The sequence below is a fragment of the Acinonyx jubatus genome, chromosome A1 (genome assembly GCF_027475565.1).
Source record: "Acinonyx jubatus isolate Ajub_Pintada_27869175 chromosome A1, VMU_Ajub_asm_v1.0, whole genome shotgun sequence".
In the NCBI taxonomy this organism is placed as follows: Eukaryota; Metazoa; Chordata; class Mammalia; order Carnivora; family Felidae; genus Acinonyx; species Acinonyx jubatus.
This window is the reverse complement of record NC_069380.1, coordinates 223,092,636-223,120,374: the sequence shown is the minus strand read 5'-3', so window position 1 is coordinate 223,120,374 and position 27,739 is coordinate 223,092,636. Positions and strand designations below refer to the sequence as shown.

The window sequence follows — 27,739 nt, the reverse complement described above, 5'->3', positions numbered from 1 at the left end:
GCACATACACCTGCTTCTGGTTAGCTATTCTTTTCCCTTCTCGGTCCCCATATTCCTCTGAGCACCAGGAGGTACCTCATGGTAATAATCATTTCTGGAAGTGCTTGGGGGTCTGCATCGAGCATCACTGATGAGTCAACCTCCTATACATTTTTTCAAGCTTGTTTTTTATTTCTGAGCCCTGGGAGGGGAGTTATGACGGTGCCTGTGGACCTATCTGGGCCTAGTGAGTACTTAATACGGAGACCAGGGTAGTTAGAGCCATTTTAGAAACTATCTTTTATTGTGGATTAAAGATAGCCACCCTCTTTAAAAGAAGGACAGACTCCAAAGGCGGAGTCTATTTTCCCTCCTCTGAATGTGGGTTGGTCCTGTGACTTGCTTTAATCAAGAGAATACAACATACATGAAACTGTACTTAAGCGATCTGTAACTTCTGCTTTCATGCGCTTGGAACTCAACAACCTACTGTGAAAAATCCAAGTCACGTGGAAAGAGAACCAAGGTGCCAGGTGACAGCCCCTAATGAGCTTCCAGCCAACAGCCAGCACCAAGAACAAGTCACATAAGTGAGCCACCTTGGATGTTCCACTCTAGTCAAACCTCTGGATGACTACAGCTCCAGACTGACACCACATATGGAGAAGAACCTACGAGCGGACTTCGATCAACCCAGACTCTGAAGAGATAAAGTGATTGTTGTTTAAACTATTAAGTATTTGGGGTGCTTTGTTATGCAACAACAAGTAAAGCCTTTCTACACCATGTTAGAGACCCAGGCTAAAACCCAGTTCCTGATGGACTCAGCATAACACAGGATAAGCCATGATAGGCCCAGAAATGGCCATGATGGAATTGAGAACACTTTCCAATATGCGACGTGGTGACTAAGACCATGGACCTTAGAGCCAGCCTGACTAAATCTGAATCCTGGCCTTTGATTAGATATGTACCTAGTAGAAGTTATATAACTTTTCCGTGTCTCAGTTTTCATTTGTGTAAAACAGAGATAATACTCTTCCCTACCTCGTAGGAAGATTAAATATCAGTATCAGCATATGTAAAGCACTTAGAACAGTGCCTGGCACAGAGTAAGTGTTCAGCAAATGTTCTCTATTAATATTACTATTTATTCTCTCTTCTGTTCTACATCCAAGGAACCACCCACTCACAGCTACAGAGGGCTCTATACTTAAGACATACGTAACCTTCCATACTTAGACGGATGTGGAAAGAAGAGGAGTGCCACAGCATACTTCCTGTTTGATCCTACACCATGAAGAAATGGATGTCTGCCAGGTCATAAAAGCATGAATGTGATAAATGCTAAATCTGATCGGCCTCACACCAGCAAGGGAGAAAACCAAAAATCAGAGTAAATGCTCAGTTTGTAGGTCATCCATAACAGAAATGTCAGACGATTAATAAAACTTTATCTGAGAATAACCTGCTCCTTCATAGAAGAATCCACACTTTAGGAACTTTATAACTGATTTCCACTCATTAAGGCACTGAGCTTTATATGCATATGACATAGTCCTGGAGGGCTATTTCTCAGGCATGTTCTGCGCTATCATTATCAGACTTATATCAACTTTGTTTCTAAATATTATTTGGTCGTTAACTCTACCAAACAGGTCAGGTTGCAGAGCACGGCAGTATCCACATGTGTCGTAATAAAATTAGTTCTAGTGTATTAGTAACACTGGGTTCATTTTGGTTTGGGGTTTTCGTTGGTTTTGTTGTTGTTGTTTTGATTTCATATCATATACACATTTTGAGGAACTGCCTTTGTTAAAATGACACTGAATGATTCCTTTTATGAATGAAATAAAACATAGTAGCAATCACTTCATTTTGCTATAGAATTAGTAAACAGTATTTTTTTGTCCTAGCCCTTTGCTCTTCTGTATTTTAAAATTACATCAAGGACCTATTTCTATTTACTTCAAAATTAATCATCCCACGTGAATTAAGATATAGTAGCCATAAGTTCTTTAAATACTTAGCATTCTGTTTGAACTCTTGAACATCTGGCCATGGTACTTCTCATGGGACTTTTTCACTGGAGGCCCAAAGCTGCCCCTTTCCCATCTCCCCCATGTTTCTAGTCATAGAATTATTGTAGATCCAATTATACGACTCTTATCCTTGTATCTGGACACGGTTCCATGTGTTTTTCAAGACAGCTACGATATATCCATAAATTGATACCCAAGTAGTTCAATCAATTAGAGGTTCTGGGAAAATGTGTTAGGTTTGTGCCTATCTTCAGCACGATAACATCACTCCTCCACATTACTCTTCTTTCCAAATTATTTATAAGCCTTAGGTCAACTTGAAAATATTCATATTTTCATTTCATGCCTGCTAATCATGCTTTAAATGGTGACTATCAGAGATGCAAATTAATTGCAAACCATACGAAGGATGCACAAATTAAAATCTATGAAATTTAAATTATGAATGCAGTTGTATATCAGCTTCCAGGTCCCCCTGCGATCACTAACAGTCTCACTTATTGTATATTATTCAATGCAAGCTGCATTTGTTGATGTAAGCAGAAATAGAGAGATTTTATGACTTTCTTCCCCTCCTAACTTTTCCTTTTCCCTCTTCCTTCCATTTGTCTTCCTTCCTTTGTCCCTGTTTTGAATCTCCACTTTTATGTCTGCCTAACTTCAGCTCCAGGTTACTACCAGATCTCATCAGTCACACACTATTCTGCATTAATTTAATACATCATTTTTAATATTTTCAATTTTACATCCCACCGATCGATTCAAAGAACCTGAATCAGCCCCACCATAAAAAAATGAAAGCCTATTTTTCCAAGGGCATTTGTAGGGTTATGGCAATTGTGTTTTATGTGATTATACACAAAAAGTTTAAGAATATACACAATTTCAGTGGTATTATTGAGAGTAACTGTTGGGAATACCTCTGAATCCACTATGTACTTGAACACAACAAATGATTAAAGTAGCCAAAGCTTCTAAATGTAACATCATACAAAAAAGAACCTAGTTAAGTGAAGAGCCTAGTTTTCAGATTAAAACTAAAAGACTCAACTGAAGTTTCCAGACTAGTAAAGTTTTACTTTACATGCATGTGTTTTCCATCAATGCAGCCCATTCATGGCTTCAAAGCTTCAATTAACAAAATATTATAAAAATAGTGTAACATGTCCAATTAATAAAATCGATTTAACTGAAGTATCTCACAGTTTACCAACCTGTCCTTTTAGAAGCAAAGATGGGTATCATTTTATCGAAGAGCAACAAATTAATAATGGAAACCATTTGAATAAAATGTCTCTTGAGTTCCTCAGATTAAAAAGTGTCACAGATTTTTCAAAGCACAACTCCACAAATTCTTCATCTTGGTTTTATTTTGATTTGCATAAAATGTTTTTGAGTAGCATTATGTCGGTATCCTTCATAATAACTAAACTCAAGTGCACACATGTTTAGCAAGATCATTTCAGGAAAAAGAAATGTCACCGATGTTTACCTGGCAAGGCTGTTTCATTTTAATGGCTATGACATGGTATCTGTAACAGCAGAGCTCACAGGTCCAGGAACCCCTCTCACTGATCCATTTCAGCAGGCACAGCTGATGTGTGTACCGAACGGATCCGTCACAGCGGCAGGGATTTAACAACTCCCCCTGAAAAGATAACACCTCAGGTGAATATCTGTACTTGTGTCTCTGTTTAAAAAAACAAAACAAAACAAAACAAAACAAACTAACACTTGCTTTCTTTTCTTTCAAAGCCAATTTACCCAGATGGATACAAGCATCAATCTACATGAGAAAATTAAATTTTTATACTTCTGATGGGAATGAAACTACAGTCTTAAAACTATTTCAAAGATAGTGCTTGATGTTATGACATAAATGTTCTACCAACACACAAAATGTCTGCAAGATATAGCTCCCAATACCCTTGGGGGAAAGCTGTACTATTAAACCTCTTTAATAACTTTTAAGTGGATGGTCAGATGCATTTCCTCTGCAGTTATTCTTAATCATTGCTAAAGAAGAAATGCATGGCATCCCTGAAAGTAGCTTGCAATAGCGTTATGCTTTTATTTTTTCTAAATGTAGCATCATAAATATTGACTTAGGGCACTATATTCCTGAAAGCCTGCATATTCTTACGCAATTTCCTTACTTTTAAAAATACTAAACCTAATGTTTTCTCAGACCACACATTTTGTAAGAGGTATATTATCCTGCTGCCTCCATGATCACTCTCACAGAAGTTTGCATGTACCTCTAACGGAGTTTATAATGTTAGAATTATGTTTCTAACAAAATAAAAAAGAAGTTATTAGCTAAATACTCTTTCTTTCGCAAGGTCAAAGTACATTCCTATTTCTCTTGTAAACACTGTGACATGCTTTTCACATCAGTGCGTCAACATAATCTGCAATATGTAAAGCCCCTGCCCTTTTTGGTTTTGACGTGACTCACCCCCAGTTTGTATTCTAAGACTCTCTGCCTCCGTAGGCATGTGTGGAAAAAGGATTTGTTTCTATCTATAAACCAAAATCCATGTAGCAATTCACAAAGGAGATACTTATGACATTATCATTAAAGCACCTGAGGAATGTGTAACTGTAAAACCAGGTAGGAAAAATTAAGTGCAGACCCAATTAAACCCTGCGTTCGCCACCGGGACATTCTCATTTGCCTTGACAGAAAGGGAAAAGGGAACCCAGGTAGCTGCCGCTGAGTTGGCTGGACTGGACCAGCCGGGCTGGAGAAGAGCCGGGAGGCGAGCGCTGTCCGTGGTGCTGAAAGGTCGACCGTCCTGGGCAGGCGCCGGTCCACCTCGGACCGGAGCCCCCCGCCGGCACCTCCGGGGTCCCGCAGGGCCTTCCTTACCTGCTCGGCGCCCTGGAAGCAGATCTTGCAGATGGGCTGGTGGTGCTGGTGCTGGTGCCCGGCGCGCTGGTCGCCACCGCCGCTGCTGCTGCTGCGGCTGCTACACACCGAGCGCGTCTCGGGCTGGTCGCTGGCGCCCCGCCGCTCGCCCTCCCCGCCCGCGCCGGCCTCAGCCTCCCCGGGGACGCCCTTCCCCGCCGCCGCCTCGGGGACCGCCGCCTCGGGAAGGCGCCTCGGACCTTCCCCGGAGTCGCCAGCCGCCGACACCTCCTGGCCGGCGGGCGGCAGGGGCGCGGGAGGCGGCGGCAGCTCGTCCGAGCCCCGGCGCCGCGGGACCACCTCCGTCGGCGGCTCGTCTGGTCCCGCGGCGCGCTCGGGGGACGCGGGCGGCGCGGGCGGAGGTGGCAGGTAGCGTGGGGGCGCGGGGACCGAGGCCGGCTCTCCCGGCGGCGGCGGCGGCGGCGGCGGCGGGGGCGGCGACGGGGGCGGCTCGGTGTCCCCGCTCTCCGCCCCGCGGCGCCGACTGCCGCTGTGGCCACCCTCAAAGCTCATGGTGGTGCCGCCGCCGCCCTCCTGCCAGCCCAGCTGGCGGGCCGGGCTCGGGCTGCAGCCGAGGGGAGAACGGAGGGGGTGGGAGGAGAGAGAGAGAGGAGTGGAGGGAGGGAGGGAGGAGGGTGGGGAGGGGGGCCCGGGCGCCAGGGGCTAGGGGGCGGGACCGGGAGGGGACGCGGAGGGCCCGGCGGCGGCGGCGGCACAGGCTGCTGCTCCGCGGAGCCGCCGGCTCGGCTCTGGTGGAGGCGGCGCCGAATTCCGCTGCGCGTGAGAGCCGCGGCGGGGGGGGGGGGGGGGGTGGGGGGGGGAAGGCGGGGAGGGGGAGGGGGACCGGAGCCGCCCCGCGGGGGGGTGGGCGGGGGAAGGAGGTGGAGGGAGCCGGCGCGGGGCCGACGTGGAGGAGCGGAGGGGGCGCTCCGGGGGAGGGGGGCCCGAGGAGGCGGGTGCGAGCCCCGTGTGGGGTGCGGAGACTCGGGCTGGAATTCAGGGAGGGGAGATCCCCGAGCCGCCTCCACCGACCCCGCCCCGGGGCCGCTCACGTCGGTTCCGGGGCGGATTACCCCTCTCCTAACGGCGCGGCACTGCGGCTCCGGGAGCCGGGAGAGGGGGAGGGGTCGGAGGCCACGGGTCCAGAAACCGTTACTGGGAAGGCAAGTGGGCTGCGGCAGCCCTGGGCTGGGTGGGGCCGGGGTGGTCGAACCCGAGACCCGCGTGGGAGTTGAGGGGCGCGAGGCTGGTGTCCTGGCTCGCGGGAGCCGGCGGAGCAGGGGCCCGGGAAGGGGCGCGCGCGCCCGGGGGACGGTAACCGCTGCTGCACGGGGATTGCTCCGGGCCCTCTCAGAGCCTTCTCCCTCAAGGGCGCTCTCAGGGATCCACCAGAGCCCTAAAAACCGAAGCCTCTGGAACCTATATCCTCCCTCTGTCCGTCTCGCCCCAGAATCTTCCCTGCGTCCTCCTCGCCCCCTCCCTCCTGCAGTGAGTATCCTGGTTTATTGGTAAATATCTTGGTGACATTGTAACTATCTTGGGTCATTTCCTGGACCGGCTCCTCCCAGCTGAACTCCGGTGCCACGTTGTGTGGCGGGTGGTCACTTTCATCCTCGCCCTTTTATAAAGGACTCAAATGATACCTCTCCTCCCTGAGAAGTGGCTGTGTCCTCGGGTCTTGGTTTCCAGCAGCCCAAGGCCAGTTCTCTGCACTCGCACTCTTGGAAACCTTTCTGGGACTTTTCTATAGGCAGGGCAACTTTCTTCTCAGTTCTTTTCTGGAAATAAACTACCATACCTGCAGGGAACGGGGCGGAAAAGCCCGCACATGCAGTCGTTTCCAAATCCGTTCAGTGTAAACTCATAAAGCATCGGATTTACGTAGTGCAATGTGCCTATCCGAGTCAATGGTGATGTTCACTCTTCTAACAGTTTAACGTCTTTGGCACAGTCGACTCTCTCTGGGCAGTCATTTTGGGCTGCATTTCATAGCTGAAGACCCAGGTTGAGATAGGCTAAGTAACTTCTTCAAGGTCATAGGACTACTGACAAAACTTTTGAGTTCCCTGACTCCAGATCTTCCAGCTCAAATACCCAATGATTTTTTTTCCCCAATCCTTTATAAAGCCTCCTAAAATGGTGTGTCTGGTGGCACCGCGTCCTACTAATAGATGCTCTGAAAGGACTGAGATAAACTAACAGCTGAGATTATTTTTTCTCTTGTAAGTTTTGGAAGTAAAAAGTATACGTGGTTAAAAAAAAAAAAAAAGTCCCAGGTCTTTAGACATAAATTGGTTTGATTGCAAAGCGGAGAATGAAGGTCGTGAACAAAAAAGTTCAGAAATGCTTTGTCACACGTGGTCCTGAATGAAATAGTTCCCGGGAATGTCCTCTAACACTTAGCGCCCCTCAGACTTGCTTATTTTTGGTAGCAGAGTGGCAGGCAGCAAGCATATTTTTAAAATAATAATCCCTGAATGCCCTCGGAATTTACCACACTGAAGAAATGTGGTTGTAGATCTGTTTTCATATGTTTGCACCTGTCAAAATGACATTGCACACCGTTTGTATACCGCCACAGGCTTAAGATAGTCATAAGCCTTGATCCTCAGTTATTGAGTTAAAAGCTGTCTAAATTGTCTTTAAAAATCCCCTAAATAATTCAATTAACAACTAGTAAATTTCTACCAGGCAAGACAAAGTACATTAATATTTGAAGGACAGCATACAAGCCGTGGATTCTGTATAAAAGATGCGGAATGATTCAGACAGCAGAGTATCATGGATAAAAGAGGAAAGAGCCACAGTGCTGGATGTGTCCTCTTAGTTGATTGTTTCTGAAAAACGATGCTAGGAAGAGAAAATTAACTTTCATCGATACGGTGAGTAACCACATAAAAACATTATTTCCCAGCTTCTATGACCTCCAAAGCTGACCCTTCCCTGAAAAAGGGACATGTGTTCATGATCTTCATTTAACTCAGTGAATCTTAAATGGATCAAGGAAAAACACCTTTGTGACTTTGAATGCATCGTCTGCTGTAAGAATATAGAACGTCGGGGAGCACAGAAAAGATGAACCACTCTAGCTGCTGGCATCCAAGCAAAAGAGATGATAGAGACAAAGATATCTGATAAAGAATATCAGGGCACCAGCAGGCCACTGACAGGCATCCAATAGCCAACATGCATCTACCAAAATGCTGAAAGGCACATCCAATCTGCTTCAACCTATGTAAAGGAGAAGAAAGATACGAATAATATAACAAATGCCAGAAAAGTCATATCTTAACCCCCACCTACCCACCTCCCTTCACGCATAGGCTGAGTGAAATGTACCCTTCACCAAAACAGTCCTTTCACTATGAACTTGTAAACCTTTAGATACCAGAAGTTTCTTGAGCTGAATCCAAGAATGAAGGAGAGCTAGGAGGGGCCCAAGCAAGTATGTCCCAAAAAATTACTTGGTGATATTCATGGATATCTCTAGGAATCCTCCTTGAATTTCCCATGTTGCTCTGTCCTGAATCTATCCTCTGGGGTCACATTAGGGATTTTAAATAGAAAACAATCCAGGCTACACTAGGTCAGAATGGTTTCAAAATGATCTTGAAGCTAGGTTATGTGTGATGACCTTGATATGCCCTTCAATAGGAGGGTTAACAACAGGAAAATTAGCCTGGACAGCTCTTCAGAATTGCTTTTTGATTCTTTCAAGTTAAACTCTTAGAGATGTTCCAAAATTGTATAGTTGGCACCTTTGGAGTGCACTAATTTGTTTTGTTTTTGTTTTAGCTTTTCTTTCCTTCAAATTCTTTCTGTGTTTCTGGATTTACACCACAAATCCAGACATTTAGTTTTAAGGTAGCCTTGTATTTTCACAAAACTATTTAATGAGACATTTTTCTCTTTCCCAAACCGATGAAAAATGTTCTTTAAGCTATATACTCTACCATATTTGTAAATATAAATTCATAGCAAATATTCATTATACATATTGAATAATTTAGTGATTAAAAGATGGATAAACCAGCAGGGACGCATGGTAATGGTTACATCTTTTTGAAAAGTGTTCTAGAGAACATTTACTTGGCTGGGGTGCACTCATTTGTCTCTGTGGTCGCTAAGTACAATACACAGAATCCTCAGTTGCCTTCAAATATCTAAGAGAAAAGAACTCTGTGCTATAGAGCAGTTAGGTTATGTTGTATGGGTGGGAGTGGGAGTGTTTAGAGAGGATAGTAAAGTGCATTCTGCGTATTGTAAATATTCAATGCAGAGCACAGCTTTGTTGTACGTCAGAGCTAAAACGGTGTCAGCATCATAGAATAGTGCTATGTGCAGCCCAGTCCACAATTTATATCTCCTACTCTCACCTGTCCACTGAACTTCAGTCTCACGTGTCACCGTGTCTCCTTGGCTGCCCTACTTAGATGCCGAAGGGCCATTTCAAACCAACCTAGTCCAAAAGCAAACAACATCCCAAACCTGCTCACTTCCCAACCTTCGTTATGCCAGTAAGCTAGTGGTTCATTCATCCAGTTACTGAAGCCAAAATCCTTGGAGGCATCCTTGGCTGAGTTTTCACATCATACATTCAGTGTATCAGAAAGTTCTTTCAGGTGTACTTTCAAAATATACTCCAAATTTACTACTACTTTTCACCACCCCGACATCCCAATTCAAACTACCATCACGGTGCTCCAGGACTATCATATAGCCTCTTGTTGGGGCCCCTGAGTGGCTCAGTTGGTTAAGCGTCTGACGTTGGCTCAGATCATGGTCTCGCAGTCAGTGAGTTTGAGTCCCGCATCTGGCTCTGCACTGACAGCGTGGAGCCTGCTTGGGATCTCTGTCTCTGTCTCTGTCTCTCTCCTCCCCCCCCCCCCCCCCCCGCCCTGCTCCTACCCCACTGCACTCTCTCTCTCTCTCTCTCGCAAAAGTAAATAAATGTTATTTTAAAAAAATAGCCTCTTGTCACCCTGCTTCTTACTCTTGAATCCGTCCCCAGTAGCGGCCAGGACGATCCAATTCAAATGTGAGTCTAGGGGCGCCTGGGTGGCGCAGTCGGTTAAGCGTCCGACTTCAGCCAGGTCACGATCTCGCGGTCCGTGAGTTCGAGCCCCGCGTCGGGCTCTGGGCTGACGGCTCAGAGCCTGGAGCCTGTTTCCGATTCTGTGTCTCCCTCTCTCTCTCTGCCCCTCCCCCGTTCATGCTCTGTCTCTCTCTGTCCCCAAAATAAATAAAAAATGTATTGAATTTATTGAAAAAATTTATTGAAAAAAAAAAATTTCAAATGTGAGTCTAATCATGCCTGCTCCTGCTCAGTACCCACCAATGGCTTCCCGTCATACGTTGTGCACTATCAAAAATGTGAGCATGCCCTTCAAGTCTTCCTTCTAACTTCTGGCTACCTCTCTGAAGACATGACCATAGCTTTCCTCCCCGCCCCCGTTCCTCTTCCCTGTTGTTTGCTCCTACCACATTGACCTTGCCAAGTTCACTCCCTCTTCATCCTTCTTTCGGCTCCTTATGACTCTTTCCCTCACTTCACTCAGATCTCTGCTCTGAGGCACCTCATCCAAAAGACCTTCCTTAACCTTCCTATCAGAAATAGAATCCTCCAGCCCTATTTTAACTCTGCCCCTATCCCGGTTTTATTCTTTCTCATGTCACTACTCAGTATTACGTGCAGACACACCGTTTCATTGTCTGTCATTGTGCTTCACGGACACTGTGTTTTTTACCAATAGAAGGGTTGCGGTGGCTCTGCTTTGAGCAGGTCTGTCAGTCCCATTTGCCCAACAGCACTACCATTTCTGTGTCATGTGTTGGTAATCCTCACAATATTTTGAATTAAAAAAAAATTTTAGTGTTTATTTTTGAAGGAGAGAGAGACAGAGTGTGAGTGGAAGAGGGGCAGAGAGACACACACACACACACACACACACACACACGCACAGAATCCGAAGCAAATCCAGGCTCTGAGCCATCAGCACAGAGCCCGACACGGCGATCAAACTCACAGACCACAAGATCATGAGCTGAGCTGAAGTCGGACACTCAACTGGCTGAGCCACCCAGGCGCCCCTTGAATTTTTTTAAGTCATTATATTTGTTATGGTGATCAGGGATTGAAATTCACTGAAAGCTCGGAGGATGGTTACCAAAGAATTTTTTAATTAAGGTATGTACTTTTTGTTTAGACATCATGCTATTGTATGCTTAATAGACCACAGTGTAGTATGGACATGTCTATTATATGCACTGGGAAACCAAAAACACAGTAGGCTCACTGTATTGTGATATTTGCTTTATTATGGTGATCTGGAAGCAAAGCCACATATCTATGAGGTATGCCTGCATTTACATATTGTGTGTATTCTGTTGGCTTCTTTTTTTTTTTTAAGATCCTATTTTTAAGTAATCTCTGTACCCAACGTTGGACTCAAACACACAACCCCAAGATCAAGAGCCGCACACTCTGCCAACCGAGCCAGCCAGGCACCCCTGTTTGCTTCTTATCTAACATCTTCTATTGAGGCATTTGCTCCACTGGAGACTTCTGTCCACTGTGCCTGGTCAGAGTAGTGTTCAGCCAATACTTATTGAACAAATACTGTAAAACCTTGGTTTGCGAGCAAAGTTCATTCCAAAGCACTCATATATCAAAGCTTGTAATCCAAAGCACTCCTATATCAAAGTGAATTTCAAGAACTATTGGCTCATTTGGTTAAGTGTTGGACTTGGGCTCAATCATGATCTCACAGCTTGGGAGTTTGATCCCTGCATGGGACTCTGTGCTGACAGCTCAAAGCCTGGAGCCTGCTTCAGATTCTGTGTCTACACCTCTCTCTGCCCCTCCCCGCTCAGGATCTCTCTCTCTCTCTCTCTCTCTCTCTCTCTCTCTGTCAAAAATAAATAAACATTAAGAAAAAAGAAGAAATGTTTGCTTGTCTTGCAAAACACTCCCAGAACAAGTTACTTGCAATCGAAGGTTTTACTGTATATGAATAACTCTGTCCAGTCAAGCAGGTAATAACCAATCAGTCTCTGTCTATAAAGCATTGTACATTTGGTTAAACCATACTTCCCAAGTGAGACCGCAATCTGTAGGACAATGAAGGATGTAGTTACAGCATTTTGGCACGCTCCATGTCATGCGAATACGTTTTTTTTTCCATTGCTTAACCAAATTAACTAAAATTATTCTCTTACCAATTTGTAGTTGCTGCCTAGTCATTTGCTACCATGTAGAAGTAATATCAAAGTCTTGATTGACCTTTGACGAGCAGCAGAATACACGATCCCAAAATATATCATTTTGGCAGGTACCTTATTTCAGATTGAAGGCTTTCAAGACCCAGCAGATTCAAGAAAAACTTTGACTTCTCCTGTAACTACATAAAGAATTAGATAGGGGGCATGGCCCAGAAAGAGAACTATTACCAGAGATAACTTTTATCTAAAAGTTAGATGGCAAAGCAAACATCTAATTACAGAAATCTGCTCTTCACATTATCCTGTGAATCGCCCTCTTCCCTTCTTCAAGCCCCAGGTCTCTATCCCATTCCAAAGCTCAGGGTGGCATGTAAGCCACAACCGCCTCACTTGCCTTTGGGTCTCATATTTCATGGGGCTCCCATACCTCCATGATTTGTTTTTCTCCTATTCATCTGTCTCATGTTACTTTAATTAGTAGACCAGCCAAAAGAACCTAGAAGGGAGGAAGGTGAAATACTGTCTCCCCTATACCTTGATTTGACATTCAATGAAGATGTCAGAAATTTGAAAATGCATGCCTTTGGTTTTAAAGGAAAGTGAAGGAATATGGATGGATGGTCTCCATATCTGACCAATCAGATTGATCACTCATGGTGCATCCCATATGATTTTGCACAACACTGCATTCTAGCCTTTATCAGTCTTATCCATAAGTTTGGTACCATACTCTCCTTCAAGTCTATCTTTGCCTCTTCCATCTTTCCATTGTTCTCTGTTCCTGCTGGATTTCCACTCCTAAAGGCTTCTAAATCTAAGCCAACCAGCCAGTCCTCCCTCTACCCTTCCTAGGTGCCTTCATCCTCACTAAGCTCCTTTGATCTCTCCCAGAACCCGCTCTCTTCTCTGAACACTCAGGGATATCTAAACTTTGCATGCAAAATCATCAAAGTTATGAGATAATGAGCTTCCTAATTTCTGCCAAAAACACTTCCTATATCTCCCCCCGCCCCCACCAATACTCTGAGACCTTCAAAACAATAAAATAATATATTAAGGGCATGTTTGATTATAAAACATCATATTCAATTTAAAAATTACAAAAACAAAAAACAGCAACACATTATTTTCTCTCTTGGTCTCAATTCCTTGAAACTTGGAAATGCAGAAAGCATTTTAGCAGACAAGCTGAAGATATAGAAATATGTTGAATTAGAGGCTCCTGGGTGGCTCAGTCAGTTGAGCACCTGAGTTGATTTTGGCTCAGGTCATAATCTCACAGTTGATGGGACTGAGCCCCATGTTGGGCTCTGTGTTGACAGCACAGAGCCTGCTTGGGATTCTCTCTCTCCCTCTCTCTCTCTGCCTGTCCTCTACTTGTGCTCTCATTCTCTCAAAACAAATAAATAAACATTTTAAAAATATGTCGATTTATTGTGTACACTGTATATCCTAAACCTGACTGAGATCCGGAATGCAATCACATCAGCATGACCTGATAGAGACTCCAGGCTTTAGAAGGACCTGGAAGAAAGTCAGCACTGATTTCCCTCAGCTGAAAATCATTTATTTTTATAATAACCTCACACGTTAAATTAGATGGTTTTCTTAGGACCTTTATCACATTATGCCTTGCATTGTGGTTAGGTATGCATTTATCTGGGTCCCCCCCCCCCACCCCCGCTCTTGTGCTACATTGTAAGCTACTTGGAATTCAAGTGGATCTGTTTAAATGGACCTTTTCTCTGAAGCATGCACTATGATGGCTGATATTAATGGAACTCAATAAATGTGGATTAAATAAGTAAATATTAACTGAAATCTTATTTCAAAAGAACTATTATTTACACTTTTAAAGTTTTTGATAGAGTTCCATAAATGACTTAAAGATAGCCATGCTTCCATGATGTTTGGATGGAGAGCAGAAAATTAGTTTGCTAGACAGACAAGCTCTTCACACGTCCCTTTATTAGAGTCCCTAAGGAACAATCCAAGATTAATAAGTACAGTGAAGGACACCTGGCTGGCTCTGTCTGTAGTGCATACAGCTCTTTATCTCGAGGTTGTACGTTCAAGCCCCACACTGGGTGTAGAGATTACTTACAAATAAAATCTTCTTAAAAATTAAAGTAAAGTACAGTGAAACACCCACATTTCTTTTTTCTTCTCCCTATCCTTGCCCACCCTCCCTCAGGATATTTCTCTTACCACCTGGGCAGCTGGGCAGTTGCCCCACCGTTTTGAGCAAAGTGGAGCTATGAAGCCAGAAACCTACAAGGATGCCCTGCTGGAGCTTGGCTTCAACCAGGTACTGACCTGAACCCTGATTGCTTTCCCATAAAATCCTAGGCTCCCTCTTTCTTCTCCAGGGCTCCCACCTCCATGAGGGGTACTAGTCTGCTCCCATTCCCTTTAGAGGGTCCCTGTTCAGACAAGAGGTGGAGACAGTTCCATGTTTACACCAGGTCACAAATTCCACATCCCACTTCCAATTCTACCCCAACCGACCCCTTCTCCAGACTTTAACAATTTCATGAAATGACCATGATAGACGCAGTCTGCATCAGGAGGTGCTGATCAACCACTGAAGTTAACCTTCAATGCAACAACGCGGCTGTTACGGTCAAACAGCAACTCCTCAAAGGAAGAGAAATGTTATTTCCAGGGAAATGACTGAACGTGACTGACAGACATGAACAGATACAACCCTCCCTGCATCTTGGAATTTGACTTTTAGCCCATTAGATTTGCAGTACTTGTCAGCCCCTTCCTCCTGTCCATTGGAACTCCCAAACGTAGCCCTTCCCAGCTAGGCCAACAATATGAAATTATACTCTGAAAGATACTGAAATGCAAAACCAAGAGTTATAAACTGCAGCTATACACAAGGCTTCTTAAATGCAGGAAAATTTGAATAATGGGGCATAAGTTAATACAGTTAAAAAGTGTTATTTTGGGGCACCTGGGTGGCTCAGTCGGTTATACATCAGACTTCAACTTCAGCACAGGTCATGATCTCAAAGTTGGTGAGGTTAAGCCCCATGTCAGTCTCCTGTTATCGGCGCAGATCCCCATCCCCCCCTCCCACTCCTCCAGCTTACACTCTCTCTGAAAAATAAACATTAAAAAAATAACAATATTTGATGCTATAAGCATGAGCTCAATATACTGGGTGGGGCGGGGCGGCACGGGGGCGGGGGGATAAGTGGATGGGTGGGTGGAAGATTCCACAATCATGGGCATTGTCAAAAAGGGATTGACTACAGACCATAAAATGCCATCTTTTTGTAAAATCAGCAATTGCCAAGGGACAACTTTTTGGGTAAGGGACTTTGAGAGATGGATGGACCTAACCACAAAACAGCCATAGTCCAACTAAAAAGATAAGCACATAGACATAAACATGTTACACAGATTAAGAGTTATAGTAGGGAGATTAAAAGCATGCAGGAGGTACAGATAGCAACAGTTCTGCAGGAGAAAGATGGTTATCCTGAGAAAAAGTTTCTCAGGGTGGGTCATTTGGACTGGGCTTTGAAGGTAGGTAGGAGTGTGCCAGGTACACGCCCATCTCAGCAACTAACAAAATCAAGAGGACACAGAACCTGCGGTCGGCATCAGACTCAAGCACGAAGACCAGAGAGACGAGGGAGGGTGATTGAGGAAATGATTCAAGTTCATAAAAAATGAAGACAGTGATAAGCAGGATAACTTATTAGCTCCTGAAATGCTAGAAGAGGAGCACTCCTTCTGTTGGAAAAAACATCACTGTAGAAGGGTTTGGACCATGTAATTCCTAAGAAGTCACTCTTGCATCAAACGTGACCTAGAACCACCTGAGAACCCGGAAATAAATCAGCCTCCAGAAAAGCACCACAGCCCGCCCCACAGAATCACATTAACTATCAAGTGAAACCGCTAGATGTTGTATTTGATTTTAACTATAATCCTCATTACTATGCTTGATCTCCCTATCCACAGCAAATTACAAATAACCAATCTAGCAATATAACCCAATAATTTAAAAACCTTGGCGGTAGGGCGCCTGGCTGGCTCATTCAAAAGAGCATGCTACGCTTAATTTCGGGGCCATGAGTTCCAGCCCCAGGTTGCATGTAAAGATTACTAAAAATAATAAATAAATGACTTAAAAAATAGAGTATTATAAAAAATAATAAATAAAAATAAAAATCTTAGCAGTAAGGGTTCATTTAAGAGCAAACAGCTCTGCACACAGTTTATGAAGCCACGGGTGGGGGGGGGGGGGTGTTTGTCTTGTAGTCTTGCACCATCACTGTTATTCACCATGAAGAGCTTGAGTCCCCAAGAAAAGTTAATGGCCTGGGCAATGTGTAAAGACTGATGAGGCACACGTTCAGAAGATTCCCTTCCAATATGGTAAATTACAACTTTTTACCACTTAATGTAACCAGATTAAAAATTTTTTCTCAGAGGAGTGCCTGGGTGGCTCAGTTGGTTGAGAGCATAGACTCTTGATTTCCGCTCAGCTCATGATCCCAGGGTCCTAAGATGGAGATTTGTATCAGGCTCCGGGCTGGGCATGGAGGCCCCCTTAGTTCCCCCTCCCCCAACTCCAAGTGGGGCGGGGATCACACAAGCTCCCTCCTCTTACTCTCGCTGCTTCTTTCTCGGCCAGCAGATCACAAGGGGTTGAAGCCAGATCATTTATATACATACGAAATTTATGGTTTGCTCCCAGTGCTAACTACAAATGCATTGGTATGTAATGGGGAGCCAAAAATGTTTGAGCTCATGAACCAGAGAAATGACGTGATTGTAACACTTTGAAAGAAGATTTATGTTAAAAATGAATGAACCTTTAACTACATGAACAATTCTCTTGCACTTAACCAATGATAACTGAAATGGATTGACCATTTCCTGGGTCAGGCGCCATTCCAAGCGCTGAACATGCGTTAATTTATTTAATCTTTGCCACAGTGCCATGAAGCAGGTGCAATTATGCTCATTCTACTGATGGGAAAGTAGGACCAGAGAAAAGGAGCTGTGCCCATGCGGGCAGCTAGTAAGCAGCAGAGGCTGCCTTCTTCACCCAGGGAAATGCGATGCCCAAGCCCATCCCCTTACCCACTCTGCTACACGCCTCCCGTGTCATCTAACTCATGGCAGACCAAAAAGAAACCTGTGTGGCTTGAGACAGCTAAGATCATCAGTGTAGCTTCACCACTTAAAAAACAAAAGTCTTCAGTTTGTAACCACTCTTCTACGAGTGGACGTTTTTGGATTCCATATACAAGTGAGCTGGACATTTTTGGATTCCATTTACAAGTGAGATCATACAGGGTTTGTCTTTCCCTAACTTATTTCACTTAGCATAATATCCTCAAGGTCTATCCATGTTGTTGCAAATGGTAGCATTTTTTTCTTTTTTAAGGCCAAATGATATTCTGTTGCATATATAGAATACACTTTCTGCATCCATTTATATATCTTGGCTATTGTTAATAATGATGCAGTGAGCATGGGAAATAAACAGAGGTGTGTAAAAAATATTGAGTGTGAGCAAAAATCAATCTGGTAGCACCCAATCCAGCAGATAGAAAGGAGCTCTGAGAAGCTATGCAAAATGAAAGACTGACAGGCAGAAGGGGTAGAAGGAGCAAGAAAGTTATACGGGGCAACAAAAAGTGGGCTGGTTATTGCAAAGTCGCTTTCTGTTAGGGGCTAGCAGGGGTCTATCAGGCAGGTGACCCGTCTGGCGCTGACCAGGAGATTCCTGACTGACAGGCTTAAGACTCCATTTCTGGGAAAACAGGAACCATAATTAAGTTTTGGATTGGCAATGTGAGGTTTAGCATAAGAGACTCCACTTGGGGCCTGATGTCTTGTTTTCAACAGAGGTAAACGTGACTTTCATCTGCATTTTCACTTCTGCTCCTGAGTAGCAGGGAGTGTTAGGATGGGGCACTGGGGAGGTGGGGCTGAGACGTGCCTGACCGTTTGAGATTGATAGCTTCAAGTATTATGGTCACACTCTTTCAAAATCGTGTTTGGATGTCACTAGAGGAAAGAAAATAACAGAAATGAAGGGTCATCGAGTCGAGTGAGTATGGTACTTCCTATGCTCTTATCTGTGTAGTCTTAAAAAAAAATCCAGGTGTAAAAGGCGTATTCACTTTCATATTTCAGAGAATAATTCCTTTATAAATCATAATGGAAAAAATGGTAACACACAGCTAAAATTGGCCCTAATCCTGCGGTTCTCAATAGGGAGCGACTTTGCCCACTTGTATCTTCCAACCCTAGGATTACTTGTCCATGTCTGGAGATGGTAGAAGCCACTTTTCGGGAAGAGGCTTGAGCAATGGCGAAAGGGCCCACAGTAACCAGCCCCTCTCCAGCTGAATACAGACAGGCCCATCAGGTGACCCACCCAAAATATCCACAGGCCAATTACCAATGGGCTACTTACAACCAGGCACAGGCCCAGAAAAGGAGTATCCCATAAGTCCCCATACACCCTCACCTTCTCCCTTTAAATACAACCCTCACTCACTGCCTTGAGGCAGATAGTCTCTGCTTTGCTGTCTTGCCCGCAGCTCGTGGTGGTGCATTCAATAAACTTCTCTTTCCTTTGTTCTGCCCTGGGTGAATCCTTTCACCTCCCATCCCACCAGCTTCCACCCAGTCGGGTCACCCCACTTTTGGGGGCCCTCATCCTATCAGGAGAGATATCACAGAGATATGTTGGGGTGTCTCAAAAATAAATAAATAAGTACATAAATAAATACATACATAAATACAAAACACTCAGAAGAAATCCCTAATCATCCAATATCATGTTAGTAACTCTTAAGACAAAAAGAAAAAAATTGTAATGACTGATTTTTTTTTTTGCAGATTTTTTTATAAGAAGGGGAGCCAAACATTCCACCCCAAAATATGCCTCTTTGGCATAAAGATGATCTGGAACTGATTTTTTAACTTTTCTTATTCAAAAAAAAATTTTTTTTTTGTTTATTTATTTTTGAGAGAGACAGAGACAGAATGCGAGTGGGTTAGGGGCAGAGAGAGAGGGAGACACAGAATCGGAAGCAGGCTCCAGGCTCTGAGCTGTCAGCACAGAGCCCAACACAGGGCTCCAACTCAGGAGCTGTGAGATCATGACGTGAGCCCAAGTCGGATGCTCACCCAGGCGCCCCTTAACTTTTATTTTTTTTTTTTAATTTTTTTTCCAACTATTTTATTTTTGGGACAGAGAGAGACAGAGCATGAACAGGGGAGGGACAGAGAAAGAGGGAGACACAGAATCGGAAACAGGCTCCAGGCTCCGCCGAGCCATCAGCCCAGAGCCCGACGTGGGGCTCGAACTCATGGACCGCGAGATCGTGACCTGGCTGATGTCGGGTGCTTAACCAACTGCGCCACCCAGGCGCCCCTTAACTTTTATTTTTGAAGAAACTGCAGCCACAGCAAAAGCTCTGAAAACCAAGAGGCTACCCTCTCTTAAGGGGCATTTCCATTTACAAGGGAAATCTGCATGTGTAAGGATGTTTCCCTCTGGTAACACAAGGCCAACTCTAAATCCTAAGAATCTTGGCCATGGGGAACGCTTCAGTTTAGACCTATGTAACAAGCCTCACCTTGTTTCCTGAGCTTTTCCTGGTCACCTCCCTCCAGCATCCTTCTGTCTTAAGCCTTAAGATGATGTTTTCCTGGGTCCCTCCATGTATACCAGAGTAAACTTCTGTTTGTTTTTCTCTTGTTAATCTTCTATCCCGGGGCCTTCTCCACCAAGAACCTAGAAGAGTAGAGGAAAAAAATTACCTTTCCTTCCCTACATATGTTATCTGTTGAAATGTTGAAAAATACAGAAAACAAATGAAAAAAATAAAACAATAACTACTGATTCTGTTACCCAAACATAAGTACGTAGTATAGGAGCTTTTCTCTCCACTCCAGAAATGCCTTCCTAGGAGGGATCTTTGGAAAGAGCAGGAAAAGAGCCACAGTCTCCATTGGGATAACAATGTGACAGACAAGGAGTCAAAGGGGTGTCTCTACTACTGAGCCAGAAGTTAGGGTAGACAAATAAATGCTTTCTCTTTCTGTCATAAATGCTTCTCCCTGAAGGGCCAGAAGCATCTGAGCCCTTCCCCCAATCCTCTTCAGAAAGACAAAGAAGAGGGGTTTAGGTGAGAGTACAGAGTTGGGGAGTGAGCCAGAGATTGACTGAAGCCTAGAGAAGGGGACACAAGAACTAAGAACACCTTTATCATAATAAGAACACCCTTAACGTAATAAGAAAGGAGACAGAAGGAGACACAGAATCTGAAGCAGGCTCCAGCCTCTGAGCTGACAGCACAGAGCCCGACGCGGGGCTCAAACTCACAAACCGTGAGATCATGACCTGAGCCGAAGTCGAATGCTCAACCCACTGAGCCACCCAGCTGTTCCTAAAATAGACTTTTTAATGGGGAGATTGAAGAAAGGGCAAAAGGCAAACTGACACCCACATACCACCCCCCCCCCCCCCACACACACACCAAAGGTGGGCTACCTGTGACGTCCCTCAGGTCTGCCCAAGAACAAAGGCAGGGGAGCAACAAATGGTCAACTGATAAAGATTTGCAGTCATGCAGGACAGAAACTAGATCAGAGTTTGTCATGGTCTTAACGTTTTACAAGAAAAGCACAATCTGAGTAACAGACCTCCAGGAACCTGTACAGTCAATGCCCTGGAGCCCTAACATCACTTTCTCCTCCACAGGATAAAAAACCCTATATGAGCAGTCACTCCCCACAACCCCAGTGCAGCCATTTCTGCCCAGGGGTCCTGTCCCCACGCTATAACAAAAGCACTTTTTTGCACTGTCAACCATCTGAAGAATTCTTTCTCGACCATTGCACTCGAAGACCTCACATCGAGATCACACCGCATTCTATGGAGATCCTGTTTATTTTCTCCTGGGACAGTTAGAGTATTGCTCGCTTTTCTTTTTCTCTGTGTTTGCCATTGTTTGTTTTTGCTTTGTTGTTTTGATTTTTTTTTATATATTTTAATAATATGTGTATACGCATAAGTATAGAATTTTTTTTCTTTGTGTTTTATGATCATTTCCTAAAGAAGAATCACAGCATTAGAAGGAACAGGCCAAACAGTTTGGAACAGAAACTGTACTTGTATCAATGGTGGAAACGGCACAGATGTAAAACCAAGCTAAGTCGCTCTTTTGAAACACCGAAAGAAGGAAGAGCCCTTCTATTTGGATGGCCTCATTGTTAATTCCATAATAACACTCACAGTGTCATTACTGCTGTTCTGCAGGGCGCCAACTGCCTTTGCGCTCGACACATTTGCTTATGACATGATCAGTTCCAGGGCCTGAATGTTCACATCTGTTTCATTAACTTCCTTCCATTCACTCTCCTCTTAGGCACTTGGAGTCTCTCTTTTTCTGGAAGGTTCTAAACAGCCTCACTTGAATTTTGAATTTCTCAGTAGCTGCTAGCTATGCTTGCTGAGACAGACCCTTGACCTTGGCTTCTTCCCCTAAAATTATGTAGGTGTCTGAGGCTGGGCTCGTATAGACATGTGGCCTTGTGATGACAAAGGGCACATTCTAAGAATTCTAAGAATTTGGGAGGCTACTCCAAATTTTTTTTTTTAATTTTTTTTCCAACTATTTTATTTTTGGGACAGAGAGAGACAGAGCATGAACGGGGGAGGGACAGAGAAAGAGGGAGACACAGAATCGGAAACAGGCTCCAGTAACTTCTGTAGCCTGTTGAGGACTTGGTGTGGACATGGCCTCCCAAGACTTCCTTTGCTTTGCTTTTACTGACTGGACCATCTATTTCAGGCGTTGTTGCCAGTGGGGCTTGCCTGTGTGGAATCCTGTTCCTGCAGCTCCTATATGGATTCGAAACTATCAGGTTCTGTAATGACCCTATCCCAGCCTAGGACCGTGCAACTGCGGCTGCATGGCAGGAACGGTGTCTGTGGGTTAACAGGGCACGTTGGGAGATCCAAGATGACAGCAGGAAGAAGATGAAAGTTTTACAGACTTTTGATACCATTGCCAAATGGAGCTTTAAAAAGAGATTTAAAATTGCAGTAAATGTTTTTTTCATAAAATAATAAGTAAATAAATAGAATGACGTTAAATGTCTCTTTCCATAATACTTTGGATATCATTCTTTTTAAAGCTGTAGGGCTGTTCATATTTTTGAATGTGCTTTACTCTGTGTAACAACATAAGTTGTCCATTGTTTCTTATAGGATGTTTCTACTAATACATTTTGTTTGAATATTTCCAAACAGGAAGTCTCTAGAAGTAGAAATCTACAATAAAAGATAGATGGCGGAGTTTGAATTTTGATAGATGCTGCCCACACACATTGCAAACTGGTTTATCAATTTATCTTCCACCTATATGTTTCCCTTCACGTCCAAAAGAACAGGATATGAGCCATCATTTGAACATTTTAAATTATAATGTGGTGAGAAAGAGCACATAAGTAGTCTTCTGGTTTTAATCTGCATATTCCTGATGACCAGTGAGGTTGTGTTATTTTCTATCGGTTTTATCGTTCATTATCCCCTTTTCTGTGAATAGCATATTTATATCTTGTGAATATTTTTAAATTTATATTTATTTTTATTTTTTAAGATATTTTTTAGTTTTTATTCATTTTTTTAGTAATCTCTACACCTAACGTGGGGTTCAACCTCATAACCCCAAGATCAAAAATCACATGCTCTATCGACTGAGCCAGCTGGGCGCCCCTATCTTTTTTTTTTTACTTTAAAAAATTTTTTTTAAATGTTTATTTATTTTGGGGAGTGAGAGAGAGGCAGAGCATGAGCAGGGGAGGGGCAGAAAGAAGGGGAGACACAAAGTCTGAAACAGGCTCCAAGCTCCGAGCTGTCAGCACAGAGCTGGATGTGGGGCGGCTCAAACTCAGGAACCAAGAGATCGTGGCCTCAGCTGAAGTCAGATGCTTAAGTGACTGAGGTGTCCCCCACCCCATCTCTTGAATGTGTGTGTGTGTGTGTGTGTGTGTGTGTGTGTTTTAATTTTGAGTTTTCTTTTAAGTGTCTTATAAGAATACTTTATATAGGTTGGGTATTAATCCCTAATGCTACATGCATAGCAAATACTTTTTTGCTCTCTCTCTTTGTGAGGTTTTTGTCCTTACGTTGTTAACCCCTCTTATTTGAGGTTTCTTCCCCCGTCTTGTATTTCCTTAGAAAATTACCCTTTTCATGTAGACTTTCTTTTTTTTTTTTTAATTTTTTTAACGTTTATTTATTTTTGAGACACAGAGAGACAGAGCATGAACAGGGGAGGGGCAGAGAGAGAGGGAGACACAGAATCTGAAACAGGCTCCAGGCTCTGAGCTATCAGCACAGAGCCTGACGCGGGGCTCGAACTCACGGACGGCGAGATCATGACCTGGCTGAAGTCGGACGCTTAACCGACTGCGCCACCCAGGCGCCCCTCATGTAGACTTTCAAAGACAACGATTCGAAGTTTCATATTTTATTTAAAAAAATGTTTATAATTATGTCCTCCAACCTAATGTTTTATTTGTACTATCTCATTTGCTACTTTCCAAAAATTAAAGTTTTGATTTAATTAATTTAATTGTGCTTTCTTTTTGCTGTCATTGCTCTATTTCGAAAACTAGAAACAATTGTTGGAAGCAGTGTCTTGGCAGCAACCCATTGAGCAACCCATTTTCATTCAATTCTAAATAGAATGCCATTTCTATTTTAATTTTTTTCTCTCAAATGGTATTCTTTAATGACTTAAAAACTTTCAAGGACAATATATTTAAGAGAAGGGCATGCTTTTTATCACTGATTTTTGCTTTTACATCATTGTGGACTGAGGATGGGGCCAGCATGATTTCTCTGCTTTGGAATATGTAAGATTTCCTTTGCAAACTAGTGCTTGTGGTGAACATTTGTCATTTTTTTTCATAAGCGCTTGAAAAGACTTCATATTCTTATTTTGTTTAGGGCAAAGTCATATGTACATTGGAAATGGGCTTTTCTCTCCTTGATGTGCCGATTTTTAAGAGTGTGAAAATCGCTCAATGAGTCTGTTGGATTTGTGTTCATTTAGCTTTATATTGAAACTCTTTAAACATTCTTCTTATTATTATTAAGCTTATTTACTATTATATTTATATAATATACACTTTTATGTGTAAAGTTTGTATCTTTTAATATATGTGTAGTGTTTATATAAGAACTATATATTCTACATAATATATAATGTAATTAAAATAATTATTTAGCCTATAGTAATTTGGAATGACCTTTTTCTTCTTCCTTAATCTTTATTTATTCAAGTAATCTCTACACCCAAAGTGAGGCTCAAACCCATGACCCCAAGATCAAGAGTCACATACTCTTCCAACTGAGCCGGCCAGGCACCCCTGGAATGACCTTTGTTTCATTTATGTATTCTATTCGACACAGCCTTTGGTGCTGAGTGGGGTGTGGGGATGGGTGAGGGCAGGAGGAAGGGAGACAGGAGACCATGGAGAAGGGAGGCACGAGGACAGACAGACCCACAGACACAGAGCTAGACGTACTGTCCGTACTTGTGATGTGAGATCTCCACATCCCTTGGGGGTTCTTGGAAACTTGGGTTCCTGCGGAACCTTGCTTAGAAGGCTCACCTCCTCCGCCCATGCTTTCTCCCATTCCCGCTTTTTTTTTTTTTTGAGCTCAAGTTACAGTGTCCTCAGGTTGTAGGTTCTCAGCTCTGTTAGCATATGTATCACTCAATTACCAGTTGCTTTCTATGTTCCAGAATTTCCTGTTTTATTATGCCATTAGCACCCCCACTGGCTTTCCAGTCTCTTACGGATTTACTTAGAGATTTCTTATTATATTTTAATAGGGTTTGAAAAAAAAAAGTCTTTATTATGCCTCTCATTATCTAAACTGGACCGTTATCAATGGTCAGATTTGCCTATGTTCAAATTTAGGCTCTGTCACTTACCAGTTGTATGACCTGGACAAATGACTGTGCCTCCGTTTCCTCATTTATAAAGTGTGGATAAAAGTACATGGTATTGTCCTATAAGACAGAGAGGGCACTGCATTAATGTCATCTGTTTTATTATTTTGTTTGTCATATACACTGTAAGTTTCCTTTTACTTGTAATACTGTATGTTAATATGTATGTAAATGTACCGTTATGGATATGTTATCTTTATGCTTTTCAAGAATAAAAGCCAGCACTTATACAGGGTGTACTATGTACCTTTCAGCACTTCACGTGTATCAATTTATGGTTCTGAAGGAGCAATCACGATGGCAATTAGAAAATATGTTTAACTGATAATGAAAACACAACCCAATAAAACGTATGGGGTGCTTTTCCCATTATGTTTCCTAATTAGCTGTTGTTGGTGTCTTAAAAATGTTTTAGTTTCTGTTCATTTGTTTGGAGTCTGGTTTCAATACCGAGCAAAGCCTCAGGCGGAGGGGCTTATGAGCTATTACTTTATTAGGAATTAGCATTCCCAGGAGCAGGAATGAGGCACAAGGCGGGTGAGGCACCGTTGTCAGGAGGGTCCCTGGGAGCCTGGCTGCAGAAATGGCGCCCTGCAGGTGGGCTTGCTTCAGGCCGACCGCACCTCTGGAAGGTCTTTATGGGGGACGGGAGGGCAAGGAAAGGGAAATACTTCACCTACCGGCTTCCATCTTCTTCTTTCTGTCCAGGATATTAGCCCCTCAGTTCCCAGCCTTGGCAGAAATCCAAGCCAATAAGTTGGCCTCTCTCCGGGAGCTTGGCCCCTTACTTCCAGGCTGCGTCTGCAGTCGCTGGAACCTTCAGATAGAATCTTTTTTTTTTTTTTAATGCAACCAGCTTTGGTTGTTCTCACTGAGGTACTGGTCAGCCACAGACTCTACCGTTGAGGTCAGAAGTCAAAGCTCACCTATTTATTTTGATACGTGATTTATTTCATCGCTGCTTTTTTTTTCCTGAGGAATCAATAGTTTTAGTTTTGGTTAACTCTTGATCTAAGAATCATTAAGAAGTAGTTAGGGTTTTGTTTTGTTTTTACCGGTTTTTTATTGCTTGATAACAAACTCTATAAAACCTAGCAGATTAAAACAACCTACACTGGGGCGCCTGGGTGGCTCAGTTGGTCAAGCATCTGACTTCAGCTCAGGTCATGATCTCACAGATCTTGAGTTCAAGCCCCACATCAGCCTCCGTGCTGGTAGCTCAGAGCCTGGAGCCTGCTTCGGTTTCTGTGTCTTCCTCTCTCTCTCTCTCTGCCCCTCCTCACTCGTTCTCTGTCTCTGTCTCTCTCTCAAAAATGAACAAATATTTTTAAAAAAACACTACAACATATCCTATCTCATCATTTCTGTGGCTCAGCTGGGTGGCTCTGACTCAGAATCTCTTCCAGGATGCAGTCATGGTGTCAGCTCAGATGGGACTCATCTCAAGGTTCAACTGGGAAAGTATCTGCCTCCAAGCCCACTCCTGTAACTGTTGGCAGGATTCCATTTTTCCACTGGATGTTCAACAGCTCAATGTCACAGCTTGTGTCATCAAATAAGTGACAGGAGCCAGGGAGAGAGAGTCCAGCAAGGAGGCAGGCAGTCTCTTGTAACCTAATCTTGGAAGGGATATCCCATCACTTTCATTGTATTCTCTTCATTAGAAACATGTCTCTAAATCCAACCCAATCCATCTAGGCGGCTTCTTCTTCTTCTTCTTCTTCTTCTTCTTCTTCTTCTTCTTCTTCTTCTTCTTCTTCTTCTTCTTCTTCTTCTTCTAAAGTAGGCTCCATACCCAATGTGGTTCTCAAATTCAGGACCCTGAGATCAAGGGTCGCATGCTCTTTTTTTTTTTTTTTTCATGTTTGAAGTTTCTCTCGTTGTTTGGAAAAGCAACAGAAAGTGACAATGGCAGTCACCACACATTCACTGCCTTCCTAGCGTCGGGGATACAGGGATATGATCTACACTTACCCACTTAGATGTACCACTGCAGACTTTGAAACAAAAGCCACTCCTGGGAAAAAGCAGTGGGAGCAGCTACACCCAAGCACACGGTGCGGCAGGAAGTGGGGGCATTCTGGATCCCGCGTTCAGTACTTCTGAGGTCCAGGCAGCAACATCTTTGCCTAACGATGTGCCTGCTTCCTGGTTACCAAGTCACCAAGTCTGCTTCTGGAAGCTTCTTAGAGATATCATGAGCTAGCCACTACTTGTAAGTAAATTCTTCTCTCTGGTGAAGTGACCCAGAATTGTTTTCTTCAGCTTGCAGTGAAGAAACCAGAACGCGACACTGTCCTCATTCTTGTTAATCTCATCTCTTCTAGCGTCTTCATCAACATCAGCGGCTTTCCATTTCTGTGTTTCCTCCTCTATTTTCATTTTCTTTTGGCTCATTTTTATTCTCTTTTTGTCCTTTCCCTGTGTATTCTGAAATATTTACGTTCTCTTTCACCTCATGATTTGTTTTTCTACAGTACCAATTAGTCTTCCAAACGACAAGTTTACCTCCATAATTTTGTCTTGACATTGTTTTCAACCCTCTCTGTCTCACCCAGTTATCT

General features: G+C 43.5%; 2 protein-coding genes across 2 annotated transcripts in view; one reads left to right on the top strand and one right to left on the bottom strand.

Moving 5' to 3' along the window:
* MARCHF11 (membrane associated ring-CH-type finger 11) overlaps positions 1 to 5,554 on the bottom strand; it is a 103,468-nt gene extending 97,914 nt beyond the window's left edge. Inside the window, exons 1-2 of the mRNA XM_027074479.2 lie at positions 4,894 to 5,554; positions 3,514 to 3,669 (exon numbers count right to left, since the gene is read on the bottom strand). Of these exons, the coding sequence (XP_026930280.1) occupies positions 3,514 to 3,669; positions 4,894 to 5,445 (708 nt within the window). The 5' untranslated portion in view covers positions 5,446 to 5,554. The remainder of the gene's footprint in view (positions 1 to 3,513; positions 3,670 to 4,893) is intronic.
* LOC113603486 (uncharacterized) lies at positions 5,444 to 26,925 on the top strand. The gene is made up of 4 exons (XM_053224354.1): positions 5,444 to 5,523; positions 5,811 to 6,420; positions 14,348 to 14,461; positions 26,582 to 26,925. The coding sequence occupies exons 1-4, from the start codon at positions 5,444 to 5,446 to the stop codon at positions 26,732 to 26,734; spliced, it is 957 nt and encodes a 318-aa protein (XP_053080329.1). The 3' UTR covers positions 26,735 to 26,925.
* Positions 26,926 to 27,739: the final 814 nt, after the last annotated feature.

Bases quoted from the DNA above. Each gene is read 5' to 3' on its own strand.
- LOC113603486 (XM_053224354.1), top strand. From the start codon at position 5,444: ATGGTGGTGCCGCCGCCGCCCTCCTGCCAGCCCAGCTGGCGGGCCGGG. The intron at 5,524-5,810 runs GTGGGAGGAGAG...GGGCGGGGGAAG, and splicing joins CCGAGGGGAGAACGGAGGGG to GAGGTGGAGGGAGCCGGCGC. The intron at 6,421-14,347 runs GTGAGTATCCTG...ACCCTCCCTCAG, and splicing joins CTCGCCCCCTCCCTCCTGCA to GATATTTCTCTTACCACCTG.